This window comes from Phlebotomus papatasi, chromosome 1, assembly GCF_024763615.1.
Source record: "Phlebotomus papatasi isolate M1 chromosome 1, Ppap_2.1, whole genome shotgun sequence".
Taxonomy (NCBI): domain Eukaryota; kingdom Metazoa; phylum Arthropoda; class Insecta; order Diptera; family Psychodidae; genus Phlebotomus; species Phlebotomus papatasi.
Window position 1 is genome coordinate 15,230,256 of NC_077222.1, and position 17,609 is coordinate 15,247,864.

General features: G+C 35.4%; 1 protein-coding gene across 1 annotated transcript in view; it reads right to left on the minus strand.

Moving 5' to 3' along the window:
• Positions 1–17,370, minus strand: part of LOC129800088 (FERM domain-containing protein 8) — a 166,415-nt gene extending 149,045 nt beyond the window's left edge. The window contains exon 1 of the mRNA XM_055844463.1: positions 15,159–17,370. Coding sequence (XP_055700438.1) covers positions 15,159–15,418 — 260 coding nt within the window. The 5' untranslated portion in view covers positions 15,419–17,370. The remainder of the gene's footprint in view (positions 1–15,158) is intronic.
• Between the last annotated feature and the right edge of the window lie 239 nt (positions 17,371–17,609).

A 17,609-nucleotide genomic window follows, 5' to 3' on the forward strand; every position in this document is an offset into this window, starting at 1 on the left:
GCTAACCGATTTCAATTCAGCTGAAAAATACGTGTATTTCTGTAAATTCGGTTAGTACTCTTTGTTCGAGAACTGCTGACCGATCAGCATATTTTTGCTGATCGATTAACCAAAAATATGCTAAAAACGCTGTTCTTTTCCCTAACTGTGCTCGCTGGGTAGTTTGTCTTAAAAAAACAGAATAAGGCCTTGGAAATGAATTTTTAAAATCAATCTATCGGGGCCATATAGGGTAGGGTCGAATGAACACCTCTTCGACAACGAACCCCTTTTGTCAAAATCTTTAATTTTTTTTTAAAGTAATCTATTAAAATATAAATAATATGACGTTTTTCCCTAGTCTGCGTTTTCTGATAAGGATAGGGTGGAGTAAACAATTATCGCCATATTTAGGAAAAACGAATTAATTTTATTACAACTTTAGAACCCCTATTACAAGATAACTCTAATTTGACACAAAGTTACTTAAATGTATTGGCTGCAGATTGGTGAAAGCAATAGTCATCCAATTTAGCCCTGGATTACTTAAAAAACTGATTTTTATTTACAATGCAAAAATAACCACTTCTTCGCCACTTTTTACCACTTTTCACCAGTTCTGTAACCACTTTTCGCCACCCACTTGGAAAGGTTCAAACTCAAATATTTTGGGCAATATTATGCAAAGATTACATTCAGTATTTCTCTTTCCTCATGATCACCCAATTATTACTCGCTTTAAATGATTTTTCTTCGCTTTTATTTGAGAAATCAAACTATTGGACTATTGCATAAAGTAAACAATCTATATTTGACAACTGAGAGTCTACGAAGTGAAGTTAGCGTAGCCTTTTGAAATAGATGGCGACAGGTGGTAAAATCATTCAAAAATATTACCACTTTAGGCCATGCTTCATTTTTATATAAATATAATATAAAATAAAATATTAATTAACTAAATACAACTTTTATCTATTCCACAAGGTCAATTAAATATTCAATAGACAAATGTTTTATCCAAAAAGGTACATTTTGCTTTATAAAAATTTTATGATACTTAGTAAACTGGGTAAGAAATATTGGATTCGATGCACTTGTTTAAAATATTGCTCTAAAACATGCTCAAAATCGTAAATTCAAAACGAATAATTCCTATTTTTTGACTCTATACGTAGCAGCAGTAAAAATACAAGCAACTTTGTGGCTCATTTATTTCAGAAATCGCGAGAAATAGTAATTTCAATTTAAGTGGCGAAAAGTGGTTATTCAACCCTAAGTGTTCAAATTTCGTATTCCAAATGGCACACAGTAAAGTGTCAATAAGTGCGAAATATGCCTATATTCCTATACAAACATTTCTTGAAAGAATCGGTCTCTTTTGCTGTTCTTTCGCTGAGGTTGGACAATCTATGGCTAGAATTTGGTGTAAAAACAAACCTCGATTTGTGTATATTTTACACACGAATTATTCTCAGTGTGAGATCTGAAAACCTCACACCATTTAATAAGTTCAGCTTCTCCATTGATTTGTTGTTACGAAAGGTAAGCTTCTTTGAGTGTTTCTCATGTAGGTATGCTTTCTACAATTATATAATATTATACTCAGTACAATTCTGACATTTTATCAATTTCCTTGCGAAAACAAAGTTTGAATGCGATCAAAACATTACATCAAACCTTTGACGAAAGTTTTAGCTATACATAAATCCAGTACCAACAATATAAGGTCTCTTTCAGGAATCTAGATCTAGGTCCTTGTAATAATTTAAATGACTTCTGTGTAGCTTTCAGATGAGAACGAAGCAGAATATCTACTTGTACCTCTAGCATTGAACCTCAAGTACTTCGGAAGAACTTTTCATCCATCGAGAAGTCTCCAGAAACTGCAAGCATTGTGTACTCAATATCAAGTGATAAAGGAGTTGAGGGAGTTGGGGCACCATAGCCCCGCAGCAAAAATAAGAACCTCGCAATATTGGTAGAAAAAAGCCCGTAAGCCAGAGGAAGAATAAAGCTCTGCAGAAGAGGGTTAACTCGGTCACACAGCAATGAATTGGGATTGGGACCAATTGTTGTGCCAGTATATAGTGAGGGAAATTTAATAAATTAGATAATACTCAAGGGTTTACAAGAGATACGCCGCGAACATCATCCAAGATGAGGGGGACAAGACAAAAGATGACAGACACCCAGAGCACTTCAGTTCACCGTTATAAGCTTATATATACACTTTCTCTCCAGGATGAAATTCTTTAGCGAGAAATATAATGCAATTCCTCTAGCATTTGATCCATCATATAATTCAGTTCATCCACTTGTTCTCAATTTCATTTTATCGGGTATCCAATGTGATGGAGGTGAAGTGAGAACCAAGAGAATAAAGAATAAGATCTTTGAATAATACTATCTTGCTACTTTATCAAATATGTACGGTATACCTCACAAAAATATATTCCCAAGCAAAAGATCCCTTTCGACCTGAATTATTAACAAGCATTGCCACAATCAGGCAAAATCTTATATATCTTTATATAAAATATACACGCAATATCTCTTAAAAGATATTCTATCACCTCACCAAGCGCAACCTTCTTTTGTCTTAATATAAATATATCGTATTTTACCCCTCTCAAAACACTCACATGACTGGAAGCATAATGCTAACGACATAGTATACACATAAAAGCACTATTTCGCGTGCCAATTAAAGCTGGTTTAATGCGAAATTACCGTTTTCACCTCATCCTAAAATTCTTCCCCCTAAAGATACTTCCATTAACTAACTCCAAACTTCCCACCAATTTCCTGGCACTTCATATACTTTACAACAGCAAAATGATAAATAGTTCTTCAGTGTCTACAACAAAATATGAATGTCTAATGCAACTGACAACTTTACTCGTCCTAAAAAAGCTTTCACAAAATGCTTGGACTTTTTTTAAATATGTATAAACCATTGAAATTGAGTCTAGTTTGTTTTATTAAGAAAAAAAATTTATTAAATTCTAATATCCATGGAGAAAAATTTATTCCAAAATTGGCAAATTAAATGTTTAGTACATGCATGTACTAAAGTTGTAAGAGAATAATTATGATGATGAGAAATGTGGATTAAAACACATGAATGTTAGAAGTACATTCATGTGTTCTAACATTTGACTTACATTTTCCATTGTTATTATTTGAATTTTAGTACATGCATGTACTAAATGTAGAATTTTTGTCTTTTTTTTTGGATTTATTTTTTCTTACATTCATGTGTTCTAACCTGGCTTTCTCATCATCATTAATTATTTTTAAAATTACTTTAGTACATGCATGTACTAAATATTTACTTTTTTTTAATATTTTTTTTCAAAACATTTCTATCAAATTTTTCATATACATTTTATATTAAACCTGTGTTATGTTTGTCAAAGTTCAAGCAATGATCTATATCTTTTTTTAAGAAAAGTGAACGATTTTTCCTTTCAAAGTCAATGTATATTTCTTGACATTCTTTTTAGTACTTAATGGTACTATTCCAATGAAAAATGAATATGTTTTTAGCACTAGACTGATATTAATGTTTCCACATTATCGACTTTTCTTTGTGTTGGATCCTGTCTCAACTGTTTTCTTCACTTGTACTAAAAAAACAGTCATGACAAGAACCAACATACAGAAAAGTCGATTACATAGGAGCACTTGAGAACAGTGAAGTTCTAAAAAATACACTTGTCCAATTTTCATTTATTTTTCTCACTTATGCTAGGTTGCGGCAGCCGATCGACTTCACTACATATCTCTCCTGTAGCCGATCGGGCGCAAAGTTTCACAGTTACGGAAAAATCCATGGAATTTATCTCCTATTTTTCCGCGTGATTTTCCGCTAATATTCCGCTTGGAATTCTGTGGAGTTATCAGCTTTTTTCGCGTGGATTTCCTTGAAAAAAAAATCCGAAGTATTTTCTTGCAATTATCTAAGAGTATTCCCTGGAAATTGAAACAAAATTTCCATTGAATATTCCGATTCCGAGTATATTTTCTGGTATCTTTCCGGCCAAGACTACATGGAAGTAAACGCGAAAAATCCGCAATTATTTTTCGCCCTAACGCTATAATTCTTGCGAGCTAGACATACTCAAATGAACGATGTGGTAGCAATATTTTCAACTCAAAAGTAGAACAACTGAGTGTTCGTCTGATAGATGAATACTCTCCAAGTTCCAAGTTGCCAATTGGCACTGATCGTCCATTTTATTTATGGATGTTTTTTTGTGGAAATTCTCTATGAAAATTCCACACAATTTTTAATCAATTTTTAGAATTATTTTGAAAAAAAAAATATTTTAAAAAAATCTACTGGAAAAGTCATGGAATTCCGTAATATTAGACCACGGAAGCCTCTATGGCCGTTGCATGGTAATTTCCACGTAGAATTTCGTGGAAATAAAAAGGATTTTTCCGAATTTTTAAAGGGCTGACTGTCGATTATACCGCTAATAATCCATAGGAAAAGACGTGGAAATATTCGTCAGAGAAGTCCATGGAAACTCGCGGACATTTCTTATTAGACGGTCCTATATAAAGTTCCGCAAACGTCCATGGAACACTAGGAAGAAATTTAGCGTCGAATTCCATCTTGGAAGCTGACTGGGATTTTCAGCGGTAAAATCCAGGGAACTCCACGCAGATTTTTAGCGGTAAAATCAGCGGACATGGCAGAAAAGGCTGCTGGAAATCCAGTGGAATCACCGCGGCCGTTGGCTATAGGGTCATCAAGTAAACGGCAGAAACTACTGAACCACTGATCGTATATGCCAAATTTTGTACATGTTATAACAATTTTACAATTTCAGTTATTTCAATTATTCAAACAAACACCATAAGGCAATTCCTTACTAGCTCTTGTTCTAAAAACTCCATATCTCCATAAACGAAAAATTTTCACAAATTATTCATTGCAATAAAAATTCTATTAAATTCAATTACATACAATTCGTACGATTTTTAATTAAATTGGATAAATACAAGAATGTAATAATTGACGAGGATTAAACGAAAGTGAAATGATTTGTCCTGAATTGATATTATTTGTACATTAAATTGTAATTGAACATTAAAATATGAGCGATGTATTTAGTACATGCATGTACTAAACAGAATTTTCACACTTAAATTTTTTTTAAATAGAAGAAAATCCAAGAATAGTGAAGGATTAAGATCCGGCATATTCCTAACATATTTATATATTTTAATTTCAATTTAGTACAATTTTAGTACAAGCAATCATTATAAAACTACCCTAAAATATTCATCATGAGAAGGATATAAAATACATGAAAAAAAATTATTTCACCATTTTGAATAATTATGAGTAGATGTACGCGTATTTTAAAACATAAAATGAAATCCACATACCATAAAATCATAGTTTATCTTTTCCCCACCAGTATAATGAAACTTTAACCAAGTAATTTGTGTTTAAAATTTCATTTTCAACCCATAAAATGTTCAAAAATTTCCTAAACTGTTCTAAAGTGAAAAGAAACTTTCCATCAAATAACAGAAAAGTTTATATTAGTTCACAAAGGAAATCATTTTCTTATGCATAGCATTCTCTCAAACTCTAACTCCAAAAAGCATTCTTTTTTGCAAGAAAATCCTTGTATAGGATATTTTCACATAGATACACAAAATTCTTTAGAGATATTTTTTTCAGTCCATTTTTCATTTCAAAACTTTTTCATTCAACTTCTTAGAATAAAGACGACGGAAGGGACAAGTAGAGTATTTTTCTAAGGAATCAGTGAAGCGATTTCAAAAATTGAAATCAAGACGAGTTTCCCGAATTCATAAATTTTTTCATTGTATTTCAGGTTGTAAACAAGGCTTTATTGAAATTCTTAAAGCAGAGGATGGACTTTTTGGCCAAAAACTGGAGTAAATAATGTTGAGTCGGGAACTAAAGTACTAGTAAGTTCAAAAAGAAAATAGTGAAAAGCTTAAGCAAGCTTTCAATTTTTCATATCCGATTTCTAAGTGCCACTGCCACTGAATACAATCGGAATTCAAGAGAAAATCAAAAATCGGTTTCGAAGGCCAAAGAAAAGACAGTTTTTACTTCTTGTTTTGTCCACATGGTGCTTAAAGTATTTCCCATTCGAATTTCGGAGATCTCAGTGGCGCAACAGGCAAGAGCGTTGGGTCTTGGGTGGATGAGATCTCTGACTCGACCCCCAAAGTTCTGAGTTCGAGTCCCGCCCAGTGCAAGCAACCGAATGTCAGAAAAAGACATTTTCACTGTGATGAAACGTAATAAAATGCAACGCCTCTGTCCAAGACATTCTGGGAGCATGGAAGAAGCATCCACATTGCGGAGAATGCGCTCCTGGGCGATCTACGATCAGCAAATTCTGCCAACATGGGATATACGACACATGATTGAATTGTAATAAATATATCTCGAGTCCCGATACGATTAATAATAATAATTCGAATTTCGACTTTGAAGTGTTTTGAATGACAACATGTATTAATCTTCACTTTTTTATGAAAAGCAATAAGTCAAGAGGCTCATAATAATCCTGTCCCATTACAAAGTCTCTTTATAATCAGAGTGTAAGTCTTTTGGCAGTTTCTTACTGCAGTACTTCATCAACTTTATAACCATGCGCGAAATTTTAACAAGAATTCGAAATTGTGTTTACATTTTTCGAACATCAACGACATATAGCCAAGACACTTTTAGATCATTAAGTTTCATTTTTGGCATGTTTTAGCAGATTATCCAGGCGGACATTTGTCCATATACAAAACTACCGTTGAATCATTCCTAATAACGTTTTTTCGAGCTCAAAGATTAAAAATGCACTAAAGAGCGTATCTCTCAACCGAATGATATTATTTTTAGGCTCCTTGGAAAGGTCTTGGTATTCCCGATAAAACTGAACCGATTTTAATCGGTTCTAAAGCGGTAATGAACAATAACCGATAATAAACAACAACCGATAACTGATTTTCATCAGAATTTTTTTTTCAATTCAATTCAATTTATTTAGAATAAATAGGACAGCATATCCTCTATACAAAACCCAATGGGCAAACAATTACTCCGACTCAAAAATGACTGGGTTTTGTTGTACAAGAAATGGTCAAAAAATTACTCCTAATTGGAATCTTAAAAATTAGTCGTATTCGCGTCAAATACATTACTCAAAATTGAGTTAGTAATACATTAGTTATATTACGAGCTTAAAATTTACTCTAACATGAAGTAATATAAGCGACTCCAAGGGACGGTCCTTTTCCATACGAAAAAATGACGCGCCAAAAACAGTGCACTTGCCATCCTTCTCTACCGCATATGTGTGAAATCGACGTACATATTCTCAATGAAAAAGTCAAATGCACTCCACAATTTTGTACTATACTATCACCTGAGATACCGTTTTCTCATTAATTCTTCACATATTTTATTGTTTTTTGCTACTTTTTATGGAATTTTGGTTAATTTTTTTCAATTTCACTACTCACATTTGCGAATATTTTTCTCATTCGACTATTGCTGAATGAGCCGTCCGACATGTCGAAAATATTCCAACTGGATGGCAACAACACACAAAAATCTTTTAAAATTTTCACTAAATAGGACTTTTAGACACAATATTTTTATCACACAATACTCCTGAGACAGGAGCAAACACCTGAATAACGAAATTTAAATTTCCATAAAAATTGTCCGTGTATTTATCAACCAAAACACTGCCTAATTTTTGCTTAATTTTTGTCGGCACTGTATTTTTCTAAATCACAACACATTTCTCTACTGGAGGAGGTTTTCCTCCTAATGTTACACTATAATATTATTGAGAAAACACGCGAAATTGGCACCTACTTTGCGAATTCTCAGCACTGCGTAATTCTATTTGCCATTTGACAAGTGATATTTCCCCTCAGACATACCCAGCGAGGGGAAGATTATTTATAGGGACACTGGAAGTCACTGGAAGAGCCCATTTTGGCGCGTCATATTTTAGTCGTGGGCGAGTAATCTCAGAGTTATTACGACGCCAAGTGACTTTCGTAATAACCGTCATATTATTCCCCACCTTCCGTCATTCGACGCTCTGACGACCGTCACAGGACCCATTTTTGGATCCAGAATACATACATCCAACAGTAATCTTCCTCAAAATTGCCGTTTGGGAAGTTAGTCCTAAACATTATGATTGTGATGTTGGATTTGAGGACTGAGTGGAAGCCACATGATTCAAGATAAGCCCCCTCTTTCGCTCCCTAGAAAGGGAATTCCAAAGAATGACACCTTGCACAAAGAAAGAATTGCGAAAATTGCGACTCCCTGAACTGGGCACACGAAGACACGATGACCTAGCAGAGGATCCAGGAACTACGAGCTCCGCAAGGTACCGGGGCCCACCGGTGCAAAGAAGTCGGAAAATAAAGTCCACCACACGAACTTCAAGATAGGATATCAGTGGTAGACCGAGAATGGAGTTTGCAAAAGCAGAAACATGATCATATTTGCGAAGTCCGAAGACGTAACGCAAACAGGAATCGAAAACCAGCCTCAACTGATTCTGCTCCTCGACATTAGCACTGAAAAACAACTCCGCCCCGTAAGTGAAAAATGGAATTATCAAGGCCCTAACAAAGAGGAGTCTAGTCTCCCCGGGAGTAAAGATCTGAACGTGTGCAACACGTGTGCAACGTGTGCAACGAAAATAATACCTTACGGCAGACCTCATTCACATAATCCGACCAGGTGAATGTCTCATTAAAAATGACTCCCAGATTCCTCACACGAAGAGAAAATGGAATCACTTCACCAGAGAGAACCAAAGGAAAAGTAGTAGGATGCCTACCTCCCGTACGTATGACTAAAGCTTGGCTCTTTCTGGGATTGAGGACCAAACCATTGTTCAGAGCCCAAGTGGTAATCCTCTCAAGATCATCATTTACAGCCTCAAATATAAAAGAGGAGTGAATTGGATCACCACAACAGTAATCTGTAGATCTAAATCTGTAGATCATCTGCTTTATGCAGATAGGAATTCAATTAAATATATTACTCTTAAGGTATTAAGCAACGTTTTGAATGATTTATAAATTGGTACCAATCAGTTTCGAACCGGTAATGAAACGGTTCATAGCCGATAATTAATTTGCATCCGAACTTCAATTATATTACTCCTAAGGTATTTTTTCAAATGTTTTAAGTATTTTTTTTAAATCGGTTAAAATAATTTATAAACCGGTTACGAAACCGATAAATAATTTTTGTCCAAAAATCAATTTTATTGGTCTTAAAACTATTTTGTGGGATCTTTTGAGTAATTTATGACAAGGTTCAAATCGGTAGTGAACCGGTAAACGGTAACCGTTGCAGAAATACTTTTGAGGTTGTAGCACCTAAGTTACGTGTTCGAGCACATCGCAAAGCTTCTGACGCTTTGCCACCCCTTTTATTCAAGTGTCCTTTCCGTAGCTTTTATTCTAAGTTTATAATATTTTTTTAAGAATTAACGTAAATAGTTTCTAACACGATTCTCTTTCCCAAACCGTTTCATACGAAATCAGGAATCTTATTAAACCTTAACCGGCTTGACAGTAAGATAGTTTAGAGTCAAAAAAAATATTTTAAAGTTATTTACTGATTCATTATCCGGTCGATCCAATTCATACTAAACCAGAAGGCAAGGGCCTTATAAAAAAAAGGTGTTATTATGTAAGAATCACATCTAAAGCAAATATAATTAAAATGTATAATATTTTCTTTACGAAAATACGAGAAAAGTTGGCACAGAAATTGTAGGAAAGGTTTACAAAGTTAGCAAGGTTGTAAAATAAATTTATTTAGTTTATTTTTCAAGAAAAATCTCCAGGAAATTCAAAAGAATTAATTACATTTTTTCTTCAGAGACAACTTTCTCTATTTTACTGACTTTTTAGCACCAATTAATGTTGGGAAGCAAACTTAGAAAATCGAAGAACAAACTTTCTTAATAAACTCATACGAATTTCGTATATGCTTTTAAATAACGAATTTATATACATGTGTATAAAATCAAGTAATTACTCTATATAGGATAGGAGACATCACAAGATTATAACATTTGCTTTCATCTCAATTCAAACTTTAAACTTGTTATTCTGTTATCTCAGTAAAAACTAATTGTATGCTTCCCGTTTCGAAGAGAGATGCTCGATTGTAAAATTAATCAAGGATTTCCCGTATGAAACTCCTACACAGATTTCCTTCATAGATGCAAAAGTCGTTCCTAAACTCAATTTTACTTAAGTATAATTTATAGATTTTTCTCCTCGTTAGAAACGCACGATAAATTGAAGTGATAATGACACACATTGTTACATTGTTGACACGGGGATTATTCTGGATATCATGAAAGGATGTTGAATCTATAAAGTCCTTCCCAAGGACTTTCTCACAATGTTAAGTGAAGCAGCAACTGCATAATAAAGTTTATATATCTGTTTCTTACTGATAGCTTTCAATGAGATACTTCTGATTTAATTAACGAAGGACAAGTATCACAATCTTTTAAAAGAAATACCGAGATCCATAGAGAAATCCAGGACAAAAAGCTTCTTTTATTGAATTTAGTCACAGTAATGGCAGAGTGCACACTCAACCAGTAATGTCGAAAAATTTACAAAGTGATAAAAATAGAAGGAAAATCAATAAACGTCGACTATTAATAATAATACTAAATTCATTCAAGCACAATGGTCATTTTTGGTTATCATTGCTAATGGAACCTCAACAATATTTATGTATTACCCGAATCTAATGAAAATGACATGCTGATGAAATAAATTTTGCCATGTTATTTTGGAACAAAATTCGGAATAAAAATTATTAATTATTGTTCACTAATACATCATCCATGTCCGAATTTAGAGCACAGAGTTCAACAAAAAAAGTATATAAAGTGCTTTGAATACTCTTTGATGCTTTCAAATAATTAAATAATATCACAAACAGAATTTTAAACTAAAACGCAATATAGAATCAAAACGAAAGTCCCTAAATTGCATTTGTATGTTAGAGAACATTTATTTTATTATACAAAAGCTACATTATGGATTGGAAAATTCATTATGAATAAGGGATGGCAAAGTATTCCAACTCCCAACTTTATGGAATACTTGTATCGTCTAGATTTTAAAAGTTCTTTAACGGTTCAACTCATGAGGAAAAAGCATCGTGTTTACGAGTTTTAGCATATCTCAGAGTTTCTGCACTGCGTCATTATTTTTGTTTACCGGCAAACAATCAATTTAAGCCGATTCATCAATAACCTCAAAAACCCGCTCAAATTGCGGAGAAATTATACAATAAACCGAAATGGTTTATAACCCTTAAAACCGGTAAAGACATGTCAGGGATTCTAAGACCTTTCAAATAAATCTAAACTTTCCCAAATCGGTTGGAAAAAAAACTCTCTTTAAAGGATTTTTAATACTTGATTTCGGAAAATCTTTATTTGTAGTAATATTCAAACTTGTTAAAACAGTCAATAGGCACGCTATTCCCAAAACCAAAATTTTATAAATTTTTAAATTAAATCATCTGGAACCATTTCGCGTAGTAAGCTCTTTTAGTGCTTACTACGCAATTAATAACAATGCTAAATTGATGGATAAATACATATTTTTTTAAGATGTTTGAGAAAATATTTAAATTTTTCAAAACATTATCGTTTAACTTTACATACGATTTTAACCAATTGCATTAAGCACTTCAATCGATAACTCTATGAGATTAGGTGTATCAGGCCATTTAATAGGAGATTAATTTCTTCTCTACCATATCATGCTACGAACAGTCTACTTAGAGCATTTAGTTTCTGGTTTTTAAGGTAGGGCATTGGAAGTTTTAAGGTAGAGCATTGCCCCTCAATGCCCCCCCAGCGCTACGGCCCTGAAGCACTACAACATTTTGAATAGATTGAGATTATTCAGAGTATCATAAGTGACCGTTTTAGTTTAAACCAGTAATTTTGACACAATCAAATCGACTTGATACTTTGATATTTACAATTATCCGTCCCTACTGCTTCCCTTAAACGGCATAAAGATCAGAATATTGCTCAAAGTGGTAGAACAAATGATTATCCATATCCATGAGGCCTTCGGTGTTACTGTTACCAAACTTGGATTCCTACTGGGGTCTGATAGGGCTTCTATGCCCAGGCTATGTACCCTTTAATCAACAATCCATTTTTCAAGGACAAGTTCGTTTTTTTCCTTTCATGGAGTTTAACAAATAGGACAGCTTTAATCTTGATGGGTCTCCATACCATAGTTTCCCATAGAAACATTCGTGGAAAAGAGGGGACTGCGAGTATACTTTTCACGTGTAAACCTTTAGAAGATGCGAATTTTTGTTTTTTTAAATCCCCGTACGAAAGGTATCATAAACCTCATATTTTATGGTTAAGAAACGTCGAACCAGCTCCTTGCAAATAAATAGAAAATTCGCATCGTTAGAAGGTTTACGCGTGTGCCTTTAGTACGAACGTTTCTATGGGAAACTGCTATGGAGAGTTAGGGGAATGTAGGCATGGTTCGTACAGAGTGTAAACCTTCAAACAACGCAAATTTTCTCTTTATTTGCAAAGAGGTAGATCGTTATTTCCTAGCCATAAGATAGATCATTATTAAGCTCATGAAACGAGACGAGAAATGGTAGGTCAACTCTTTGCAAACAAAGAGAAAATTCGCATCGTTTGAAGGTTCACTCTGTACGAACCATGCCTACATTCCCCTAGCTCTCCATAGCAGTTTCCCATAGAAACGTTCGTACTAAAGGCACACGCGTAAACCTTCTAACGATGCGAATTTTCTATTTATTTGCAAGGAGCTGGTTCGACGTTTCTTAACCATAAAATATGAGGTTTATGATACCTTTCGTACGGGGATTTAAATAAACAAAAATTCGCATCTTCTAAAGGTTTACACGTGAAAAGCATACTCGCAGTCCCCTCTTTTCCACGAATGTTTCTATGGGAAACTATGGTATGGAGACCCATCAAGATTAAAGCTGTCCTATTTGTTAAACTCCATGAAAGGAAAAAAACGAACTTGTCCTTGAAAAATGTATTGTTGATTAAAGGGTACATAGCCTGGGCATAGAAGCCCTATCAGACCCCAGTAGGAATCAGACAAGTACTGCTCTGTAAAGCGGGGCATCGATGACCTATTATGGTTAAGGCCGCATAATCCTTCAAACGATGCGAATTTTTATTTTTTTGAATCTCCATAAGTGATCATAAACCTCTTATCTTAGGGATAATGTAGTATTGTGAGAATTTTTACGAACTTTAGTTCAATGTTAATTGTATTTATGTACAGAGAAATCGTCAATCAGAGCAATTGACACTCAAATCATCCAGTTTTTTCTCAGTGGAGATAGGAAAAATTCCTGCCTCCACCCAGAATCGAACTGGAGACCTCTCGTTAACTAGACGAGTGCTCTACCAACTGAGCTATTAGAGGCCACATGCTCTGCTTGACTTGCTACACGACCTTTAGCCAATTGCATTATGCACTGCAATCGCTTACTCTCGGGGTTGCGAGATTTGGAAACGATGTGGTCCGTACAATTGAGCCGCCAGCTCATGGTGTCCATGAATTTTGGTTTATTGTGAGAATTTTTACGAACTTTAGTTCAATGTTAATTGTATTTATGTACAGAGAATGTACAGAGATAATGTAGTAGGACTTTTGAGCCTAGAGGAGTTCGAGGGAGAAAGCCCGTCTTAACGAAGACTCTTCTAAGCTAACGGTACCAATCCCTGTTCAGCTGGAGTGGTGAATTGAGGGGTGCTATAATGGCGGTTAACCTCAGGTTACGATATCGCTATAGTTTCGCTAGGTGGAGCTGAGAGCGCTCCTCGAGTTATTCCGAAGGCTCAATAGAATCGGATCCTCAGTCGGTCTTCACCAGGTAAAGTGAGGAGGATACCAGATTCGTGGCTGTCTTGATGAAGGGTGCTCCAGCATACACTCAATCCCGGTATTATGCACATTTTCGGGACCGAACGCGCGAAATGGCATTACGCATCGAGAAAATTTGCATACTTACAGGGGCTTTCTTTTGAATAAATCGGCCGTAGAACGAATTTGGCGCAGAGTAAAAGTAGTTCAAACAAAAAGATTCAACTGTTTCATAGAAATGCATTAACAAACAGTACTCTTTGGCCAGAGTTCTTCAATAAATGTTTAGAATATTTAAAGAATGTAGGGTAAATGTGCCAAATTTCAGCATAGTTGCATGCAAGCGTCAAAATCTCAAGTTTCAAATGTAATATTTTAAATATAAATTGATTTTTTTTATTCGTCCTTCTGAAAGAGTGTTGCTTGGAACCTTGTAAAGAGTTTACCGTCTTTATTTACTCTAAAATCATTCTTAATACATTTTAAAATGAATAAAAATATAGACATAGCTTTAGTGCCCTATTTCGGCCACCTTCATTCTCATAGTTCCGTGCCCTTCGGGAACTCTTCCAATTTCCTTTTTACGTCATTTCGTTTGTCGAAGCTACATTTTTTTGCTATTCTTTTGCATTGTATAATCTCTAGAATACGTAAAATCTAAAAGTTCATGGAAATTCGAGGAACAAAAAAGGTGGCCGGAATTGCAAGCTGGCCGGAATTTGGCACACTCACCCTACCTTAATAAAAGAAATTAAAGTTTTATTCTGAAAAAGTAGCAAAATGTTTTCAAATTTACTGCGTCGCAACATTGGTAGGCAAACTTGCATAATTGTATGTGCATAATTCCGTCAGGTGCATAATCCCAAATTTCTTAATGCCGGGACTGAGTGTATTTTGGTGTGAGACCTGTAGCATTCGTGGTAAAGACGATCAAAAAGAAAATTCGCATCGTTTGAAGGTTTACGCGCGCGAATCATGCTGACATTCCCCTACAGTCTGCCATTTCTAAAAATATTTCTATGGGAAACTATGCTATGGAGACATATTAATGTTAAAGCTGTCTTATTTGATAAATAGTATGAAAGAAGGGTTAACAAGTTTGCCCTTGAAAAAGGGATTGTTGCTGGGTAAAAACGTTCTATCAGATTCCAACAGGGATCAAACGAGTATCAGACCTATCACTGCAAATGGTAGAATAAGTAGTGAATACTCACTGATATTCGGATGTAACTTGCGGTGAGTACTTCCTCCTCTGTTGCTGCTGCTGTTGCTGTGGTTGCTGCTGCTGCTGCTGGTACTGAACCCCAACAGGCATTTGCACCACATTGATGTAGTTTCCTGAGTTCAGCTGCTGCTGCTGTTGCTGCTGTGTCTTCGTCTTGGCCACCACCATCTCCCCGCCGGACGACTGTGGCGTCGGCGGTCCATGACAGTAGCTTTTGGCGGTGATGCTGGTGGGATCCATAGAATCCATTGTGTTTCATAAATCCCTCCCAAGGGCGAATGCCATATTCACCCTCTCACTTCTACCCTACAATAGTAGCACTGAGGGAAAGCCTCTTCAATCACTTCTATTTTTTTTGAGACTTATGAACCACACAACTTTTTTTCACATGAAACTTTGAAAACTCGGAATCACTTTTTGTGTAGGGCGTACACTGATTGACTCTAACTTCAATCTAAAACACTATTTTTTTTTTAAGATTGTAGCACTTTTGGGAGATTATTACATTAAAATTGGATATTATTAAACTTTGATTGCACTACCAGATATTAGATGACTATAACTTCTTTTTTGTTGTTGCTCTACCTTAAAAGCTAGGAGAGGTTGACTAAAACGCATTAAATTGTGATGCGTCACGGTATGACCCCAAAATGAAACACTTTTCGATTTAACCTAGTGGAAAATGTTTTTTCTTCTGCTTCTAAACACCGTGGTGGTTTGTGTGGAACGCCAATCGAGAGGCATCACCACTCTTCACACCGCAGGATCATCGATAATTCACCAAAATGCTCTGGTGGCACGAAACCGACCAGGCAACTCCATGATAGCGCCAACAGAGCTCTTCTAACTCTGGCGCAACTAACACCGAGATATTCCACATAATAATTACAAATTTCTCAATGCCTCTATTAATTTCCTTGTGGCAGGATAGGACACACTGAGATGACACTTAGATGGATGATATAGAAGAGCCCTGAAGAATTTCACCTTGGCTTGATTTTTTTTATGCCCCTACTCTCACCTTCCTGGATTATATACTTGGGACACAATTTTTGCTCTACTTTGACACTTCTATGTACTTCTTTATTTTTCTTTTTGTATTTCTTCTTCTGCCAATCTCTCAACTTTTGTGAGAGCGCACTTTGCTATATATATGTAGCACACAGGAGGACGAAATTAAGCTCTCTTTCACTTCCTCAGGCCTTATGATATGGCCGGAAATATAGGACAACGACAACGCAATTTTCACAAGTAGCCAGCCATATGGGCGCTTTGGAGCTTTGCAGCCATAATCAGGGTAATATTTGTGGTGCTTTCATTTTCTCATCGATTTTCCTTGGCCCAGCTTAAGCCACCTCTGACGACAACATCGGACCTTTTCCCCACTAGCCCCCAATTACACAGAACAAAAACTCACGCACTTTTTTTTTACTTCTTCTATACCTCTCTTGCCCTCATGAACAAGCCCCTAGTGAAAAAAGCTCCCCTTACTCCGGAAAAATACCTCAGCTAATCACAATTTTTGCAAAAGGAAATGACATGGACGACATTTCACAATTTGCCACACCAAAAATTCCCCATAAACCTCTGAGGCAAAAGCTCCCAAAAAATCATAAATAAAAAGGTGGTTCTATTTTTTCATGGAAAAGCCACACCGAAAGTCTTCATTGAGCAAAAAGGATTTACAGCAATTATTCTCCAAAAAAGAGAAAATTCTCGAAAAAAAAGCTCCCCTAAAGGAAGAAATTTGCAGAACTCCAGAAGAAAAAGGAAACAGAATAGCTCTATACGTTCCACTGCCCTATTCCACCCTTAAACTACAATTCTTCAGTATATTCAGTGTATTCCGTTGTTTTTTTTTCAACTTCTTCTATTCCTTCACATTGGAAATTTTCACATCCGCCTTTCCACCATTTCTCTTGCTATTTTTCACTGATTTTCCCAACACAGCACACCCAAAGTCACAAATTCGTCCACACACAACGCACAACCGAACTTTCCCAGCAATTGTTTTGTCCGTGAGAAAAATGGTGCCCCTTGTTTGACGACCGAATGCGGAGCAGCAAAAGTGGATGTGAAATTTTTCACTGGAAAACTCTACCCTTAACAGTTGTCAAAACAGGCAGCCATTTCCACTTTTACTTAACACCCCCACACACATACATGCACACAATCTGACTTTTCCCTATGTTTTTCAGCGAATAATTGCGGGAAAATGGGACGAGAAGGGTGGAAATTTATGGTACAATCTCGAAAAATATCCTCGAACGTCAGAGTCCTTCGAACAATCATCTGCGCATGTTCTTCTTCCCATGTCACAAATTACTTTTTCACTCACATTTATTCGATCATCGACCTAATGAGCTACTCTTTGTAGCTAAATATATCATTTGAGAACATAGAAATTATTTCAAAATACTGAAATATATTTTTTCTTCAT